The following is an 18238-nucleotide window of genomic DNA, read 5'->3' as shown; positions in this document are numbered from 1 at the left end:
TTATAAGATTTCTGGTGACCAGCTTCTAACATGATTTCCACAAATTATCAATGACAAGCGTTAGACTCATTCCAAATTTACACAGTTACTAACTGAAGTGAGCAACATCATTAGCTTGAGACCCATACCTTGTGCCACAGAATCTGAAACACGTTTGTTACAGGGTTCAACATGGACGCCCAGCTTTTCTAGGAATTGCTTGTAATTCACTGTTCCAGTTCTAGAAAGGTGGTATCGAGAACAAAGCCTGATGGAAATATACAGCTAGGTCAGTGAAAATAACCATAAGTAACTGTCAGCCAGGGCTCAGTGGTAGCACTCGCGCCTCGAGTCAGAATGTTGTGGGTTCAAGTCCCACTCCAGAGACTGGAGCACATAATTTAGGTTGGCAGTTCAGTGCAGTACTGAGAGAGTGCTGCACTGTCAGAGATACCAGCTTTCCGATGAGACATTAAACCGAGGCCCCTTCTGTCCTCTCAGGTGGACGTTAAAGATCCCAGGGCATTATTCGAAGAGGAGCAGGGCAGTGAATACTGACAGTCTATTCAATACTGAGGCTCAGGCTACTCTTGACACTCCTAAGCTCAAGAGTAGCACTGTTAAGAGGCCAGCCCTCTCAGCTAGGGAACAGTTCTTGGCATAGAAACCTTAAAACGAGGGATATTTTTCACTGATTAATAAAAAAAATTAAATATCAGTCACATAAAATAAAGCACAAATTCATCAACAGAACTCTCATGAATGTGTCTCTTTTATAACTGGCAAGAGTGATTACTTACAAATCAATTTAAACACATGTTGCTCTTTATTTTTAATGTTCTATTTGCTTGGCACTGACTCGTGCTGGGTGCAGTTTTGGTATCTCACCCATATTCTGTTTCAAGTCTTTTTTTGCCAAAGGCCAGTGCATTTTGTGTCAATGATGAAAGTTGATGGATTAATAATTGTCATTCATTAAATCAATAGGGAATTAGAACAATCAACTGCTGATTGTTTTCTGAGTTAATTGTCAGAAGTCTTTTGACTGACCATTCAGGGAAAATGGTGGTTGTAAAATCCATGGGTTAGAACCTCCACTTTTTTTGGCAGACAGGAAGCGAAGAGTAGGAGTAAATGGGTACTTTTCAGAATGGCAGGCAGTGACTAGTGGGGTACCGCAAGGTTCTGTGCTGGGGCCCCAGCTGTTTACATTGTACGTTAATGATTTAGACGAGGGGATTAAATGTAGTATCTCCATATTTGCGGATGACACTAAGTTGGGTGGCAGTGTGAGTTGCGAGGAGAATGCTATGAGGCTGCAGAGTGACTTGGATAGGTTAGGTGAGTGGGCAAATGCATGGCAGATGAAGTATAATGTGGATAAATGTGAGGTTATCCACTTTGGTGGTAAAAACAGAGAGACAGACTATTATCTGAATGGTGACAGATTAGGAAAAGGGGAGGTGCAACAAGACCTGGGTGTCATTGTACATCAGTCATTGAAGGTTGGCATGCAGGTACAGCAGGCAGTTAAGAAAGCAAATGGCATGTTGGCCTTCATAGTGAGGGGATTTGAGTACAGGGGCAGGGAGGTGTTACTACAGTTGTACAGGGCCTTGGTGAGGCCACACCTGGAGTATTGTGTACAGTTTTGGTCTCCTAACTTGTGGAAGGATGTTCTTGCTATTGATGGAGTGCAGCGAAGGTTCACCAGACTGATTCCCGGGATGGCGGGACTGACATATGAAGAAAGACTGGATCAACTGGGCTTGTATTCACTGGAGTTCAGAAGAATGAGAGGGGACCTCATAGAAACGTTTAAAATTCTGACCGGTTTAGATAGGTTAGATGCAGGAAGAATGTTCCCAATGTTGGGGAAGTCCAGAATCAGGGGTCACAGTCTAAGGATAAGGGGTAAGCCATTTAGGACCGAGATGAGGAGAAACTTCTTCACCCAGAGAGTATTGAACCTGTGGAATTCTCTACCACAGAAAGTTGTTGAGGCCAATTCACTAAATATATTCAAAAAGGAGTTAGATGTAGTCCTTACTACTAGGGGGATCAAGGGGTATGGCGAGAAAGCAGGAATGGGTACTGAAGTTGCATGTTCAGCCATGAACTCATTGAATGGCGGTGCAGGCTCGAAGGGCCGAATGGCCTACTCCTGCACCTATTTTCTATGTATCTATGTAACATAAAATAATACAGTCCAGATATATTAATGTAAAGTTATTCTAGGATTAAAGCAGTAATTCTGTCTCAAATTTCCTAATCATTTACAAGTACCCGTTACTCTTCTGTTGTAATACAGTATATAAAATTGATTATATCACTGCCTTGTAGTTACTACTGGTTATATATTCTCCCATTTAAAACATGCCACAATGCTTTATCTATGACAAAAGGTATATTTCCTGACAGTAGTCAATAAAAGCACGTGATATTTTAAAAAGAGGTGCATAGCTAATGCAATGGTTTAACACTGTAGTACATTGGATTGATGATGGAGTGTTAATAGATCAAAGAACAGCCAACAATCACCCAGAAACACCAAAGATGTGCTTCTGCTTATACTGACCTTTCAAATTGAGAATCTGTCATTCTAAAACAGTAGCTCTCGAGAACTCTTCGAACTTCATAGCACTGAATGTGTTCATCCTTGTTATAATCAAACAACTTAAAGGCCCTGATGAGGTTTTTTAAATTATTTGAAATCTAAGTTAAAGAAATAATAATATTAGTTATAGATTTTTGCAAAGTTATTACAAAAATGGGAGACAGGCAATGCAAATAAGTCAGCGTATTCTCCCGTCACCTTTGGGACCTGATCTAATCCAGTCTAAACTAATATGGCCATCAGTAAGGATCCTGCATTAAATCAATTTGAACTGTTCAACTCTGGTATCTCTGAATAAGATGGCCAATTTAATGCTAAAATATGGCGACTCTATGCCACCTGGATAAGCTCACAGTTAAGCCTACTGTGTCTCTCTCGACATTCTCCAAAGGGCCACTCAGGCACGAGTGACTGTATCCATATAAGCAGCAACTTCAAATGCCCATCATTCTCACTCACTGGTCTTCCCACCCAGCACTTCAGCTGGGAACTAATCATGTCAATTTCCTAGCCGTTCCGCTCACCATGTTAATCACTGCCTCCTTGAACTCTGTCAATGAATTAATAAAATGACTGCCATTCACTGCTTTTCCCTCCAGGATATCTGTCCACTCACAAACAAGTCTTTGCTATGAATTACCTTATTGCAGACAATTGCATTGACATTGTAGGAACAGTGCCCCATAAAATTGCTGATGGTTTGCCTTCAAGATTCATGAGAAATGCCCTGTAAACTGCCTGAGGATGCCAATACAATGTGGAGTTCAACTGTTGGACAGAGTGCAAGGAAGCAACTAATCAATACAGATTTTTAAGCAATTAAGTTGCAAAATCTTTGGCCCTGAATTTACGGTAGGTATGACGGCACACTCTCAGAGTACGCCATCATACCGCCTTTGAAATTGACCGTAAGTAAACCCCAAACTTGCAATCTGTCAAGTTCCGAATCCACATTGGCTTTGCTGCACATTCCACCTGCCCATTGAAATCAATGTGCTGGCCAAAAGTTGGGCTAATTGCCCACCTACTGCGCATTAATCATACTGAACATTTTTACAGCTGGTGCAAACAGGCGCAGGAGCCTATTGCACAGCGTAAAGGGGTGGGTGGGGGGAATGAGAAAATTGTAATAGTTGATGGCTGCTGACTCACCCGTTGAGTGTTTTCAGCATTTTCTGATTAAAAATTTACTGGCCAGACACAAAGCTCTTTTCATGCAATATTTCCTGAGGAATTTTTGAACCAAGAAATTAAGCACAGTAAACACCAGCAATAGGCACTCTATAGATTGGATATATTGGTTTAAGGGCAAAGCTTTTGTGTGACGATTATTTCTCAACATATTACAATAAAAAAACCTACGGATTCATTTTGTGCTGGGGTTTGCTACTTTATGGGCACAATTCAAATAATGGAGCTATTATAATCTAATACTGAGTAGGTAAGAAGCGTATATCTAACAAATGCAATATTATTTACACAGAGCTATGAAATATGTTTGATCAAATGTGTACCTGACGTAACTAAAATATGTATACCTACATTGTTAAATCCCTTCAACCAACATTTCCAATTAAGAGTGGCTAATAAATGACATATACATTAATAATAGCAATTTCCTCTGTTTCCTGATAGGCTAAGAGTCAGGAAGTGAAAGGAGCACCATTCCACGTGATCCCAGGTTCGCATACGGACAACAGTGCATCCCTGGGATCCGTGTGCCACTACGCTGTGCACATCTCTGCAGAGTCTAAAAGCAACGTCTCAAAGGGGGTTTCGCAGCAGGTAAATGTGTATTCCGTTCAGAGGTCGATGGCGTACTTCTTAGCTACGCCACCGACCACAAATTCAGGGCCATTATTACTGCCCCAGGTCCAGGGAACAAGCATTTAGTCAGTCATAAACAGGTCACTACCCCTCAGATTTGTGTGAGTACCAACTCTTTTCATTTGTGTGGGTCCCTTTGTTAAAAGTAAAGGGGGTTGTAAAAATGAAGCCAACCTGTCTGTAATTCCATGCTTCAGTACTGATTTGTTAGGGATGATTGACACTAAAGGGGGCAAGCCCTTCTGACATAAGGGTCACTTAGATGTGTTTGTTTCTGTGCCTTTGATAGAAGTAGCAGTTTTTCTTAGGTTCTGTGTTAGTCAGAAGAAGACTTTTGCTTCCTCTATTTTTCTTTTGTAAGAACTTTTACCTAGCAGGTGTACGAGGTATCTTTACCAGTACAAAGTAACCTTTAAGGACAAAGTGTCAGAGGTTAGAAACTAAATTATGGCTACACCAGCTCGTTGTAGGCAGAGCAAGAAGTATCACTCAATTGCGAGTTGTCAGAGTCCAAGAAAGGTGAGAGAAAAGCTATCTAAAATAGCGTCTCTCGTGTGTAAAGTGGGTTCAGGCGAAACCGCAGATCTAAGTGATAACTTGGCCACAAAAGGGTTCATCAAGTCACACACCAGAAGTGAACGTGTGTGTCCCAGAGAAGGAAGGAGATCGACACAATCATATCGCTCATGAGGATAAGATTGTGTAAGCTCTGAACTTTGTTAATCACAAATGTAGACTTGAGATATTTAATAGACTGGCTATTCAAAGCTGTTAACTTGTTAACTATCTAACGAATTACTCTTAAAATAATCTTACCAATTTATAACTTCAGACTCTGGTCGCTGTTATAGCTAATGCTCAGCATCTATTGGTGCTAATTTAGAGTGATACACCGAGTTGCCTGTCTAACTTTTGCTACTCGTTTTGCTCACACCATTGTTGGCTACTCCCTCAGCCATTTAAGCCCCATGCTCTGAAATTCCCTCCCTAAACCCTTCCGTCTCTCCATCTTACTCTCCTCCTTTAAGACTCTCCTTAAAACCTTTGGTCACCCCTCCTAATATTTCCTCCTTTGGCTTGGCATCCCTTTTTATCTGATTACACCACTGTGGAGCTCCTCGAGAAGTTTGTCTATGATAAAGGTGAAACATAAATATTGTTGCTGCAGTAGATGTTGGGGTTAAACTGCACTTTTGAGGAAGAATTGAAAGAACACTATTCAAACTTGACATAAATACAACTCGTTATTGTGCTCTTTAAGGTGGAAAACTGTGCAACAATCATTTAATCTTGATGATTAAGACTAAATCATCAAGTCTTAATCATAAGAACATAACATAAGAAATCGGAACAGGAGTAGGCCATACGGCCCCTCGAGCCTGCTCCACCATTCAATAAGATCATGGACTCAACTCCACTTCCTCGCCCGCTCCCCATAACACCTTGTCCCCTTATCATTTAAGAAACTGTTTATTTCTGTCTTAAATTTATTCAATGTCCCAGCTTCCACAGCTCTCTGAGGCAGCGAATTCCACAGATTTACAACCCTCTGAGAGAAGAAATTTCTCCTCATCTCTGTTTTAAATGGGCGGCCCTTTATTCTAAGATCATCTTGTGGCTACACTTATGAATCTTTATTATAGTAATTCATGTTAGCACTTCACTGTATTGCAGTCACTGTGACTTTGATTCATGCAATGTTTTGAAGAGTCTACCTCACTCGTGATTACTTAAACTGGGCCAATGGAAACAGCTTTCATCGGACTCCCTTGGCTAATTACTGCTGACAAATTCATACTACTAAGTATTTGGAAGCTAATGTATTGGATTATTATGATTCGTTTTGCATTTGAAATTTTCATCTTGATTTCTTAAACATGTTTGGCACACAGCAAGCCTACCCTTGCCGTGAGTACATTTTACCTTTCATTATCTGAGAGCTGCTGGCACTGTCTGAAGTTTGGCATGACTCCTAATTACTGTGGATTGTCTTCTCCCTGCTCAGCTAACAGTAAGAATTGTAAATGACCCCATTGCAAATAAAACATATTTGATGCACTTTCAAAGGTCTTGTAGAAAAAGCGACTTTCCCATGACTCTAAATGACAATGGCAGTGAAAGCAAAGTCAGAAGTGACTGACAGTAATGTGCATTCAGAAGAAATGGCCCTTAAATTTCATCTCATACAAGTAAGCCGGTAACTTTTGCAAAGCACGAATAATGCTTACACATGGTTTTCAATTGCTGAGCAGGACATTTCCCACACCGAAGCTTACAGCTCAGACAACTAGATGTTCCACCCAGAGAGCATTCACCTGACCCAGTATGGGAACAATGCCCTTGTCTGACACATTCATGTCGTCAATAAACTCTTGCATATAATCTGACCTGGTTAGCACTTCATTAGGATCTTTCAGTTTTGTAAATGCATTCTCCAAATCAAGGATCAGACCACTTAAAGTTCAGCTTCAACTTTTGAATCAGATTCATTACTGACATGGATCTGTGACTATAGTTCTGGATGAAGCTTCAGTCATGGTCAGCCAGCCTGAAGAATGCCCATACACCCATTTATCATGCGACACCATTGGACAACACATCCATCTTCACTTAGTCGGATTTCGGATCATTGTTTCCCCTCGCCCACATGGTGACTTAAGTGCAACAAACTCAGTCATATGAAAATTACATTTTTCAGCTTCAAGATTTAACCTCGCATTGCTCAATTGGGTTACGATAGTGATGTGGACAAGGTGTTTGTCCCATGATAGCATTAATCATCATCATCATCATAGGCAATCCCTCAAAATCGAGGAAGACTTGCTTCCACTCTAAAAGTGAGTTCTCAGGTGACTGTACAGTCCAATACGGGAATTACAGTCTCTGTCACAGGTGGAACAGACAATGGTTGAAGGAAAGAATGGGTGGGGAGTCTGGTTTGTCGCGCGCTCCTTCCGCTGTCTGCGCTTGATCTCTGCATGCTCAACGCCCTCCCGGATGCTCTTCCTCCACTTAGGGCGGTCTTGGGCCAGGGAATCCCAGGTGTCGGTGGGGATGTTGCACTTTATCAAGGAGGCTTTGAGGGTGTCCTTGAAACGTTTCCTCTGCCCACCTGGGACTCGCTTGCCTTCTAGGAGTTCTGAGTGGAGCGCTTGCTTTGGGAGTCTCGTGTCGGGCATGCGGACGATGTGGCCCGCCCAATGGAGCTGGTCGAGTGTGGTCAGTGCTTCGATGCTGGGGATGTTGGCCTGATTGAGGATGCTAACGTTGGTGCATCTATCCTCCCAGTGGATTTGCAGGATCTTGCGGTATGTGGCAGTACATAATCACCAGCCAATTAGAACGGGTTTCACCAATTGCTTGAACATGGTTGATAATTGGACAGAATCTCTTCTGGGAATTTAACCTAATTAAATATTTACATTCACATCTACTGATACAACTGCTACCAATCCAAAAACATAAACACATGGGGGTGGAAATTCGGTCGCGCCTAGTTGCGCCGTTAACACAGGCAGAGCGGTAGATTTTGCGCCGGAAAATGGTTTGCGTCTCCAGCCGCAAAATTCACCAGCTGGGCCCCGAGTGTGGAGCGGAGCACTAAAGGAGGAATTCCACACTTCTTTTAGGGCGCTAGGCCAGCTGAGCAAATGAAAATCCCGAGCTAAACAGCCGACCTTGGAGCTTCTGTTGAGAAAAAAAATCTGGAAAAAAACCACCACAAACATTCCCAATACTTTACTGATGCCGCATCCGCATGAATCACAAAAATCAAAATATAAAAAACAATCACACTTATTTCAGGTAGACATTCCTTCCCTCACTGCAGCCGCTACAGCTCAGACCACCAGCTTTTACAGTCGGTCCCACTAGGGCGCACTATGAGGCGCTAAGGATCAGGTGAGTTTCAAATTTAGAACCAGTGTCGCAACCAGGGACGTTGCACACCAGCTCGCCTCTCCCGGGCGATAATGCTCCATGCCCCTGCAAACCCGGCATGTCCCAGCAGGGTACTGGAAGCTGACCTCCCGCCTGGAAATGTTTTCCGCCGCCATTACCGCACCTCCAGGGCGAAAACAGAGGCGGCAACGAATCGAAACTCCAGCCCATGGTTCTATTATTGCCAATATATTTTCTCAACTTCCATGTGACAGATGTAAGGCCCATGTATATCTAAATTCACCTGCTAAAAAGCTTCATTTGTTATTCTTAGGGACTGCAATGTTGCTTTGATGCAATACCCTGGTTACTCAAATGCTGAAATTGGTCACGCGCCCTACAAAATTCAACTGTGCCTTTAGAGATTATGGGCTTCACATGCAGTGGGGGTTCTTGCAGGTGCTTGCAATTTTCTATCCACTGCTGTATGCAACAACCAGCCAGTGTCTCTGAAAATGTTGTCCACTGAGCCAATTAAAAACAATCTGCTCGCTGTGCATTACAACTCCCCGATGTCCTGCAAGTGGATTGTCATAGGTTACTTATAATAAATTTTGGCAACACGCCCAAGATACCACTATTCAGGATATGAATCAAAGGTGGGTAAATGGAGTTAAGGTACAGATCAGCCATTATCTAACTGAATGGTGTAACAGGCTTGATTGGCTGAATGGCCATTGAAATATTCAATGGAATATTTCCAGTTCCTGCCCATTGTCAAATCAATAGCCTTTCCTGATGCCACATGAGACCTGAGTTGACATGCCCTCCAGTGAGGTCAGTCAAATTCAATTTACCAAGGGTCCTCATATCCTGAAGGATATCCTGAGGACAAACCTTGCCCCTCTGCAGTTTACCATGACATTCTGTGCCACTACTGCAGCAGGGACCTCATGCTATTTGCAGCCTTTGGTTTGGGTTGCTAAATCTGCAGCACGTAACCATCTTGATACCAGCCGGTAAGGCGGTTAGTCCTATACGACTAGAGGATATTATGGGCTCCCACAATCCATACAATGAACCGGACATGAGTACCTCATGGATGCCAACCCAGAATTCAAAGCGGGAGCTCCGATTCCACTCGCCGGGTCTGTCTGGAATGGGGATCGAACCCTGCACCGTCTGGCCTAGAGGCGGGAATGCTATCATTGCGCCAAAGGTTAAGTGCTTCGTGGCTCCTGTCATTAGTCACCCATCCAGAATGGACAGTCTAGTATCACTTTTGGTAAGAAAACCTTCGTTTTCCCTGTGAAACCTTCCTCTACTTCAGAGATTGATCCACCTTATTTTGGGGTGTATCTCTTTGCTTCCAAAGTTCTGGCCAACTGATGGAGATGATCTGCCATCCCACTCGTTAACTGGTTCCCTGAAGCTCATTAAACAGCAAACTGAAGAGCATTCTTAGCTATCTCACTTAGAGTTTTACATTTATTGTCGAGCATCATTATATGTACATAATCTGGTACAATCTCTTGCCTTTCAACATTAATTCACTTGACTCTAACTTCATTCTGTATCTTCTTCTAATTACCGGTAGGTTCTGAGCATTCTACATTTCCAGACCCAATTCTTTGTACACATAATCAGCTGCTTTCCATAACATTATAAAATTACACCAGTAAGTTTCTTGTGTGTGATTATAATATTTAAGGATTACATGTTTCGCTGTATCATAGTCCACACAGAATGCAGGAACTATATGTGATAATGCAGTATGGTTGTTCCATTGAATGATGGTACTCGTCTTTAGGCCCATGTGCCCCTCCTCCATTTGTGCTGTACTGCCAACAATTTAAATGCCCTTAAAAATCCATAGATGTCTAAGATTAATTTTGCAATAAGATTGGATTTATAGATCTTTTGTGTACTAGATCAAAGGCTTGACTTCCAATATCTTTGTTCACCTACACTCTATTTGAAAGAATGATAAAAAAAAACTTGCATTTATAAAGCACTTTTCACGTCCTCAGAATGCCCCTAAGCGCTTCATAGCCAATGAGGTACTTTTGAAGTGTGGTCACTGTTGTAATGCAGGGAGACCTGGGAGCTAGAATTTTACATACAGCAAGATTCCAAGTGGTATTGGTTGAGGGATAAATGTTGGCCAGATTCTTACAGATCATTCTGCTATTGCCATATCATGTTGGCGCTAGGTCCCTTGCTGTTTCTCGGAGCCTCCTTGTGCTTTGCTGCTCCTTTGCATGCTCCAGTTTAAGCAATATTAATTATTATCCACGCACTCTATCTTTTCCATCTGTTGCCAAGATGAGCTTATTCATGTTCCCAATTGCTGTTTATCTGGCTCTGGCATTCTTATTTTTAAAATTTCCTATATTCAAGATATTTTGAAGTCTTGAGCATTGCATTAATATAGTGCCTTTAATGTAGATAAAGGTCCCGAGGCGCTTAAGCAGAATAGGATTTCCTTACCCCTATGTAAAGAGTATGGACAGGGACAGGGACAGGGACAGGGACAGGTAAATCCTCATTGCTCCCCTCGAGTACCATCAAAAGAGTGCGCTCTGACCACAAATGCGATAATATCACTTCAGAGGTGGTGTAGTGACCATTTAAAAAATTATGAAATATGGCCTATTTGCTAGTAAAGATTTAACAGTTAGTAAAAATAAATTACAATCTGGAGAGGGCAAGGAAAAGGGACACCACAATCGTTTTGCAGCCATTTCTCACCTGCACTCATATTGCAAGTTTTCTGTGGTACTACTGCATATATTTTCAGTTAACACTGCTAAATAAAATCTTAAACCTACACAACATTTAAGCTTTAGTTATTCGATAAATTCACTATCTACCATCTAAACAGAAGGTATCCGCTCTGCTATGAAGTTACGTGTAGTTGTCTCTGCAGTTACACTGAATTAATAAAGCAGCTACTCTCCAGATACCATCCATTAATAGGTGGGGGATTGACTTCTGTCTTTTGCCATGTATCAGGGAATTTCTCACCTTTTCTTTGAGATGATCCTCAATTTGCCTTAATGTCATATCGCAATTGGATATAATGGAACTGCTCCTGGTGAGAGAAAGAGGGAGAATAGACAAACAGTTGCTATTTTGCAATAAGCTCAGTAAAATCATTGTTTAAAGGTACACTGCACTGCTTCTAGTAACGAGTGCTTATAAACAACAGCTGCATTATTTACAGGGCACGACGGTGGGTCAGCAGTATCTAGGTAAACTCTAGTGTGCAGGTTATACCTTCATACGTTTTTTTAATTACAGCAAACCTAGCAAGAGTGACTGAGGTACTAGTTTGATTAAGATTGTACAAGCTAATGAAAAGAGATGGGGAGAAAAGTTGGAGGAGCGCCGTTTTCTAGGCGTAAAATGGTGACCATACCGTGTGCCAGACATCGTCAACCGAGTCCCAATCAAAATTGGGCTTCCAGCCTCATCTACATGAAACCAGCAAACTGCAGATGCCAATTGGGCAGGCATGCAGGTCGGTAGGTCCTATGCAAGCCTGGGCAGGGAGAGGGTGGGGGGAGCGGGCGGGGGGAGTGCAGCCCTGGCCTGCAGCGGTTTGCAGTATTTTTGTGGAGCCAAGAGGAGCACTTTACCCAGGCTACAATATCCCTTTAAAAACTTTATTAATAATGTGCATTGGGATTTCTGAAAGAAATCCACTATTGTTTCACTCGCAAAAATATTACTGATCTTAACTCAGCTATTACATTTGTCACTTGGAATGAAATAGTATTATAATGATCGATGGGGTGTTTTTTTACTTTCAGAAATATTAAAAACACTTCTGGTTTAAAAATGGTTATTTTGTTTAGTTAGAATATTTGTTAATAAGAATACTGAGATCTGACAGTCCAAGTAAATGGTTAGATTTCTTGATTGTATTAATTGTGGATTCTCTTTTCCCCCCACCTTAGGCCTTGTTAAGTGAATTTTGCATGCAAGATTGCATCATATGAGTGCACAACTTTGATGGCTCAATTGATAAATTCACTGCTGAATGTGGAACGGATTGATACAGAGCAGGAAGATGGCAAGTTCAATATCTGATCTATGCTGGAATAGTTGATCTCACCTGGGGTGTCAGCAGGACACCACAACTGGCTTCAGTGCCCCTGGCTAGAAAATAAAGAAACAATTAGGGCTCTCATACCCGATTGCAATCTAGGGACACCAGCTAGAAAATGTTCTTGAGTAGACATTACAAGTTTTTGCTTGGCTGTGATGCATCCTGTGATCAAATAACATGCCTACAGTCATCATTTAGACTCACAAAGGAACTGACACTTGGATGAAGTATCAGAGGGCACTCACTACCCAGGCACTAACCTCACCATGTGTTAGTGCCTTCAGGAGTGGAAGAGAGAAAACTGGTTGGAGAACTGTAAGAATCGGCGTAAACATCGACAGCATCAGCGTAAACATTTTGGACTTTAAGCTTTGGACTTTGCTTTTTCATATTTCAAAAGAGCTCGTAGCATGAGGTGGGAATGGCCCAGGCATGTTCCCCAGGAATACACATCAGGTGGGTGGGGATAGTCTGGGATGGCTGAAAGCAGATGGAAGACCCTTTTGTCATGTAATGGGAACCCATCAGTGAGAGATCAGGTAAACTGGTCAGTGCTCAAGCCATCGAAATGACTGAGAGTCCCGTAGAGCGGGAACCTCAAGACAAAGGAAGCTATTTGGCCACCCAGACTCATTGGAGCCTTTATCCCCAGGAACATCATAGGCAAGGGAACAGCCAGTAACAAAGGCACAGGCCGAAGATGTGATTCATTGCTTTTAGTTGGACTGTCTCAGGCAAACGACTGTTTTTTGGCATGAGAATTCAGAAGCATTTTTCAGGTATGAGTCGGAAGTTTGCAGCCATCTCTCTCTCTCTCTCTCTCTCTCCTCTTCTATGCTTGCTTGCTTCGTTCAATGTACTCGAGGACCGAGCACTCCATCTGGGACGGAGAGAAGAAACCACCATGTACGAGCAAAGAGAGTCTCGCTCATCAGGAGAAGCAGCAAGTAAACCAGAGGGGTAACTGGTGAGCATTATCCCAGCCCACACATCCTTAAGACCACCGCATAGTGTGAAGGAGTGTCGTGTGTCCCAACCAAGCCTTAGGGGTTTAGTGGGGAGGTTTCTGTGTGGTAGGCGTAAGCACAGTCTGTTGGACAGATTCGATGGTGCCCTATTGAGCCAAGCAGGGGTGTTTTAGTCATGGGTACTTCGCGATAGGGGTCTGTTCAGACAGGTCAGTGTTGTGTGTTGTACTGTGGTTTTTGTTTTACACCACCAAGGTGTGCTTTACTGGAAGCAGATGTGTGTTTTAACTTGAATAAAAGCATTGTGATGGTTGAGACTGAAAGATCTGTCTATAACTGTATTCTGTTCACTACTGTAATTCCCGGGGTCTAGAACTGTTGTAAGGAGGGTGATTCGAAACCACTAAGGGCAAAACCACTTACAAAACGTTTTTAAAAAAATGATATGAGCATAGCTATTTCATGTACAGGGAGATGCACAATTACCTGGAGGTCCTTACTCCAGACTATATAAAGGCTAATATATTCAGCCTAGGATATAGATACATAGAAATTTACAGCACAGAAGACGACCATTTCGGCCCATTGTGTCCGCGCCGGCCGACAAAGAGCCGCATGGCCCTCGGTCAACAACCCAGGAGGTTACATATAAACCTATAAACAATGAACAATGGCAGAAAGGTAAAGAACACCCAGCCCAGCCAGTCCGCCCCACACAACTGCAACACTCCTCACACAAAAAAATTCTACATTCCACCCCAACCAGAGCCATGTGATCTCCTGGGAGAAGCAAAAATCAGATAAAAGCCCAAGCCAATTGGGGGAAAAAATCTGGGAAAATTCCTCTCTGACACAGTCAGGTGATCGAAACTAGTCCAGAAGGTCATCCTAGCCATATTCGATTCCCTGCAGTACTTACCATTGAATCTGCGCCAGCCAACAAGAGATTATCCAGTCTAATCCTAATTACCAGCTCTAGGTCCATAACCCTTCAGGTTACGGCACTTCAAGTGCCCATCCAAGCATCTTGTAAATGTGGTGAGAGTTTCTGCATCCACCACCCTTCCAGCAGTGAGTTCCAGACCCCCACAACCCTCTGCGTGAAGAAGCCCCCCTCAAATCCCCTCTGAACCTTCCACCAACTACCTTAAAACTATGCCCCCTCATAATTGACCCCGCCATCAATGGAAATAGGCCCTTGCTATCTATTATATCCAGGCCCCTTAAAATTTTGTACACCTCAATGAGGTCTCCTCTGTTCCAATGAGAACAAATCTAGCCTATCCAATCTATCCTCATAGCTAAAATTCTCCATTCCAGGCAACATCCTAGTAAATCTCCTCTGCACCCTCTCTAGTGCAATCACATCCTTCCTATAATACGGCGACCAGAACTGTACGCAGTACTCCAGCTGTGGCCTAATCAGAGTATTATACAATTTAACCCTAACCTCCCTGCTCTTGTATTCTATGCCTCGGCCAAGAAAGATAAGCATTCTGTATGCCTTCTAAACCACCTTATCCACCTGGCCTGCTACTTTCAGGAATCTGTGGACAAGCGCACCAAGGTCCCTTTGTTCATCTACACTATTAAGTGGCCTACCGCTTAATATGTATATCCTTTCCTTATTAACCCTCCCAAAGTGCATTACCTCACACTTTTCTGAATTAAATGCCATTTGCCACTGCTCTGCCCAGCTGACCAATAGATTGATAGCCTCCTGCAGTCCATGACTTTCCTCTTCATTATCAACCACACAGCCAATGTTAGTGTCATCTGCAAACTTCTTAATCATACTCCCTATATTCAAATCTAAATCATTGATATATACCATAAAAAGCAAGGGACCCAATACTGAGTCCTGCGGAACCCCACTGGAAACATCCTTCCAGTCACAAAAACATCCATCAACCATTACACTTTGCTTCCTACCTCTAAGCCAATTTTGGATCCAACTTGCCACTTTCCCCTGGACCCCTTGGGCTTTAACCTTCATGACTATTGTGTTCCTAACACAGATGAGACTGCACACAGGGAGGTTAAAGTAACAGTGACCTCAGTCTTTATTAAGACACTCCAGAGCGAGGAACGGGCCTTAGGGGCCGGCTTACATACAGTGCTCCCAAGGGATACTGGGATCCCTCGGGACTTCAGGGGATGAGCTCCCTGGTGGCGGAACATGGGAGTGCATGCTTTACAGATACACAACATCACTCCCCACCCCCCCCCCCCCAAAAACAAAGTGAAACCTATTTACAAGGTGAGGCGGTCGGGAGCCTTTCTTTCCCTGGTGGATCGCCATGGTACAAATGTCTGTTCTGGTGTGTTGGCTGTGCCCTCGCTGGGCTATCGTGTTGCTGGCCTTGCAGGGCTGCTGGGTGAGCCTGGCCTTGCTGGGCTGTTGGGCGTGATGGGTTCGATTTCCTGGTCTGGGGTGTGTGTTGTGGGCTTGAAAAAGGTGGTGATTGCTGTGGGTTGTTCAGGGCAGTCTGTGAACCGCAGCCTCGTTTGGTCCAGGTGCTTTCTGCAAATTTGTCCATTGTCTAGTTTGACTACAAACACCCTATTCCCTTCTTTAGCTATCACCATGCCCGCGAACCACTTGGGACCATGTCCATAGTTTAGCACATACACAGGGTCATTCAAATCAATTTCCCGTGACACAATGGCGCGACCATCGTTTACATAGAAACATAGAAAATAGGTGCAGGAGTAGGCCATTCGGCCCTTCTAGCCTGCACCATCATTCAATGAGTTCATGGCTGAATATGCAACTTGAGTACCCCATTCCTGCTTTCTCGCCATACCCCTTGATCCCCCTAGTAGTAAGGACTTCATCTAACTCCTTTTTGAATATATTTAGTGAATTGGCCTCAACAACTTTCTGTGGTAGAGAATTCCACAGGTTCTCCACTCTCTGGGTGAAGAAGTTTCTCCTCATCTCGGTCCTAAATGGCTTACCCCTTATCCTTAGACTGTGACCCCTGGTTCTGGACTTCCCCAACATTGGGAACATTCTTTACATTTTGTTGCTGCCGCCTGCTCTCTACCTGACCATGCAGGTTGGGGTGAACCAGTGAGAGTCTGGTTTTAAGTGTCCTTTTCATGAGTAGTTCAGCCGGGGGCACCCCTGTGAGCGAGTGGGGTCTCGTGCGGTAGCTGAGCAGTACTCGGGACAGGCGGGTTTGGAGTGAGCCTTCTGTGACTCGTTTAAGGCTCTGTTTGATTGTTTGTACTGCCCGCTCTGCCTGACCATTGGAGGCTGGTTTAAACAGGGCCGAGGTGACATGTTTGATCCCATTGCAGGTCATGAATTCTTTAAATTCGGCATTGGTGAAACATGGCCCGTTGTCACTGACCAGTATGTCAGGTAGGCCGTGGGTGGCAAACATGGCCCTCAGGCTTTCAATGGTGGCAGTGGCGGTGGCGGTGCTTCCCGACATTATTTCACATTCAATCCATTTTGAAAAAGTATCCACCATCACCAGGAACATTTTACTGAAAAATGGGCCCGCATAGTCGACATGGATCCTTGACCATGGTCTGGAGGGCCTGGACCACAAACTTAGTGGTGCCTCTCTGGGCGCGTTGCTCAACTGAGCACACACACTGCATTGCCGTACACAGGACTCTAAGTCAGAGTCGATACCAGGCCACCACACGTGGGATCTGGCTATCGTTTTCATCGTTACTATACCCGGGTGTGTACTGTGGAGGTCCGAGATGAACGTCTTCCCTGCCCTTTTTGGGTAGCACTACGCGGTTACCCCACAACAGGCAGTCTGCCTGAATGGACAGCTCGTCCTTTCGCCGCTGGAACGGCTTGATTAGCTCTTGCATTTCAACGGGGATGCTGGCCCGGCTCCCATGCAGTACACAGTTTTTACTAGGGACAGCAGAGGAGCTTGGCTGGTCCAAATCCTAATCTGGCGGGCCGTGACAGGCGATTTATCATTTTCAAACGCTTCCATGACCATCAACAAGTCTGCGGGCTGCGCCACCATCAACAAGTTTGCAGGCTGCGCCATTTCCACCCCCGTGGTGGGCAATGGTAGCCGACTGAGAGCTTTCGCACAGTTCTCGGTGCCTGGCCTGTGGCGGATGGTATAGTTAGACGCTGATAGCACGAGTGCCCACCTTTGTATGCGGGCTGAGGCATTAGTATTTATCCCCTTGTTTTCAGTGAACAGGGATATGTGGGGCTTGTGATCGGTTTCCAGTTCAAATTTGAGGCCAAACAGGTACTGATGCATTTTCTTTACCTTGAACACACACGCTAATGCCTCTTTCTCAATCATGCTGTAGGCCCTCTCGGCCTTAGACAAGCTCCTGGAGGCATAGGCGACAGGTTGCAACTTCGTCACAACATTAGCTTGTTGTAATACACACCCAACTCCATACTCCATACGACGATGCATTACATGCTAGCACAAAAACCTTTACACGGGTTATACAATAAAATGTTTCTGGCTTTCTCAAAAGCAATTACTTGGTTTTTCCCCCATACCCAGTTCTCACCTTTACGCAATAACACATATAGGGGCTCTAAGAGGGTGCTTAACCTCGGTAGAAAGTTACCAAAATAGTTGAGGAGTCCCAGGAACGACCGCAGCTCCGTAACGTTCTGTGGCCTGGGCGCATTCCTGATAGCCTCTGTCTTGGTGTCTGTGGGCCGAATGCCGTCCGCCGTGATCTTTCTCCCCAAAAGCTCCACTTCTGTTGCCATGAAGACGCATTTCGACCTCTTCACAGCCGCAGCCCCACGCGATCCAGTCGCTGGAGGACCTCCTCCAGGTTTTGTAGGTGCTCGGCGGTGTCCCGACCCGTGACCAATATGTCGTCCTGAAAAATCAC

The 18238-nt window shown here is 44.0% G+C and overlaps 1 protein-coding gene across 2 annotated transcripts in view; it reads right to left on the bottom strand.

Annotated features, from left to right (window-relative positions):
• Positions 1–18238, bottom strand: part of efcab6 (EF-hand calcium binding domain 6) — a 190580-nt gene that overhangs the window by 160104 nt on the left and 12238 nt on the right. For both annotated transcript variants that reach the window (XM_070900566.1, XM_070900567.1), the window contains exons 5-7: positions 11330–11396; positions 2558–2694; positions 129–247 (exon numbers count right to left, since the gene is read on the bottom strand). In XM_070900566.1, the coding sequence (XP_070756667.1) occupies positions 129–247; positions 2558–2694; positions 11330–11396 (323 nt within the window). The remainder of the gene's footprint in view (positions 1–128; positions 248–2557; positions 2695–11329; positions 11397–18238) is intronic.

The sequence above is a fragment of the Pristiophorus japonicus genome, chromosome 15, assembly GCF_044704955.1.
Source record: "Pristiophorus japonicus isolate sPriJap1 chromosome 15, sPriJap1.hap1, whole genome shotgun sequence".
In the NCBI taxonomy this organism is placed as follows: Eukaryota; Metazoa; Chordata; class Chondrichthyes; family Pristiophoridae; genus Pristiophorus; species Pristiophorus japonicus.
Note: the sequence above shows the minus strand (reverse complement) of the source record. Positions and strands in the feature narration are given on the sequence as shown.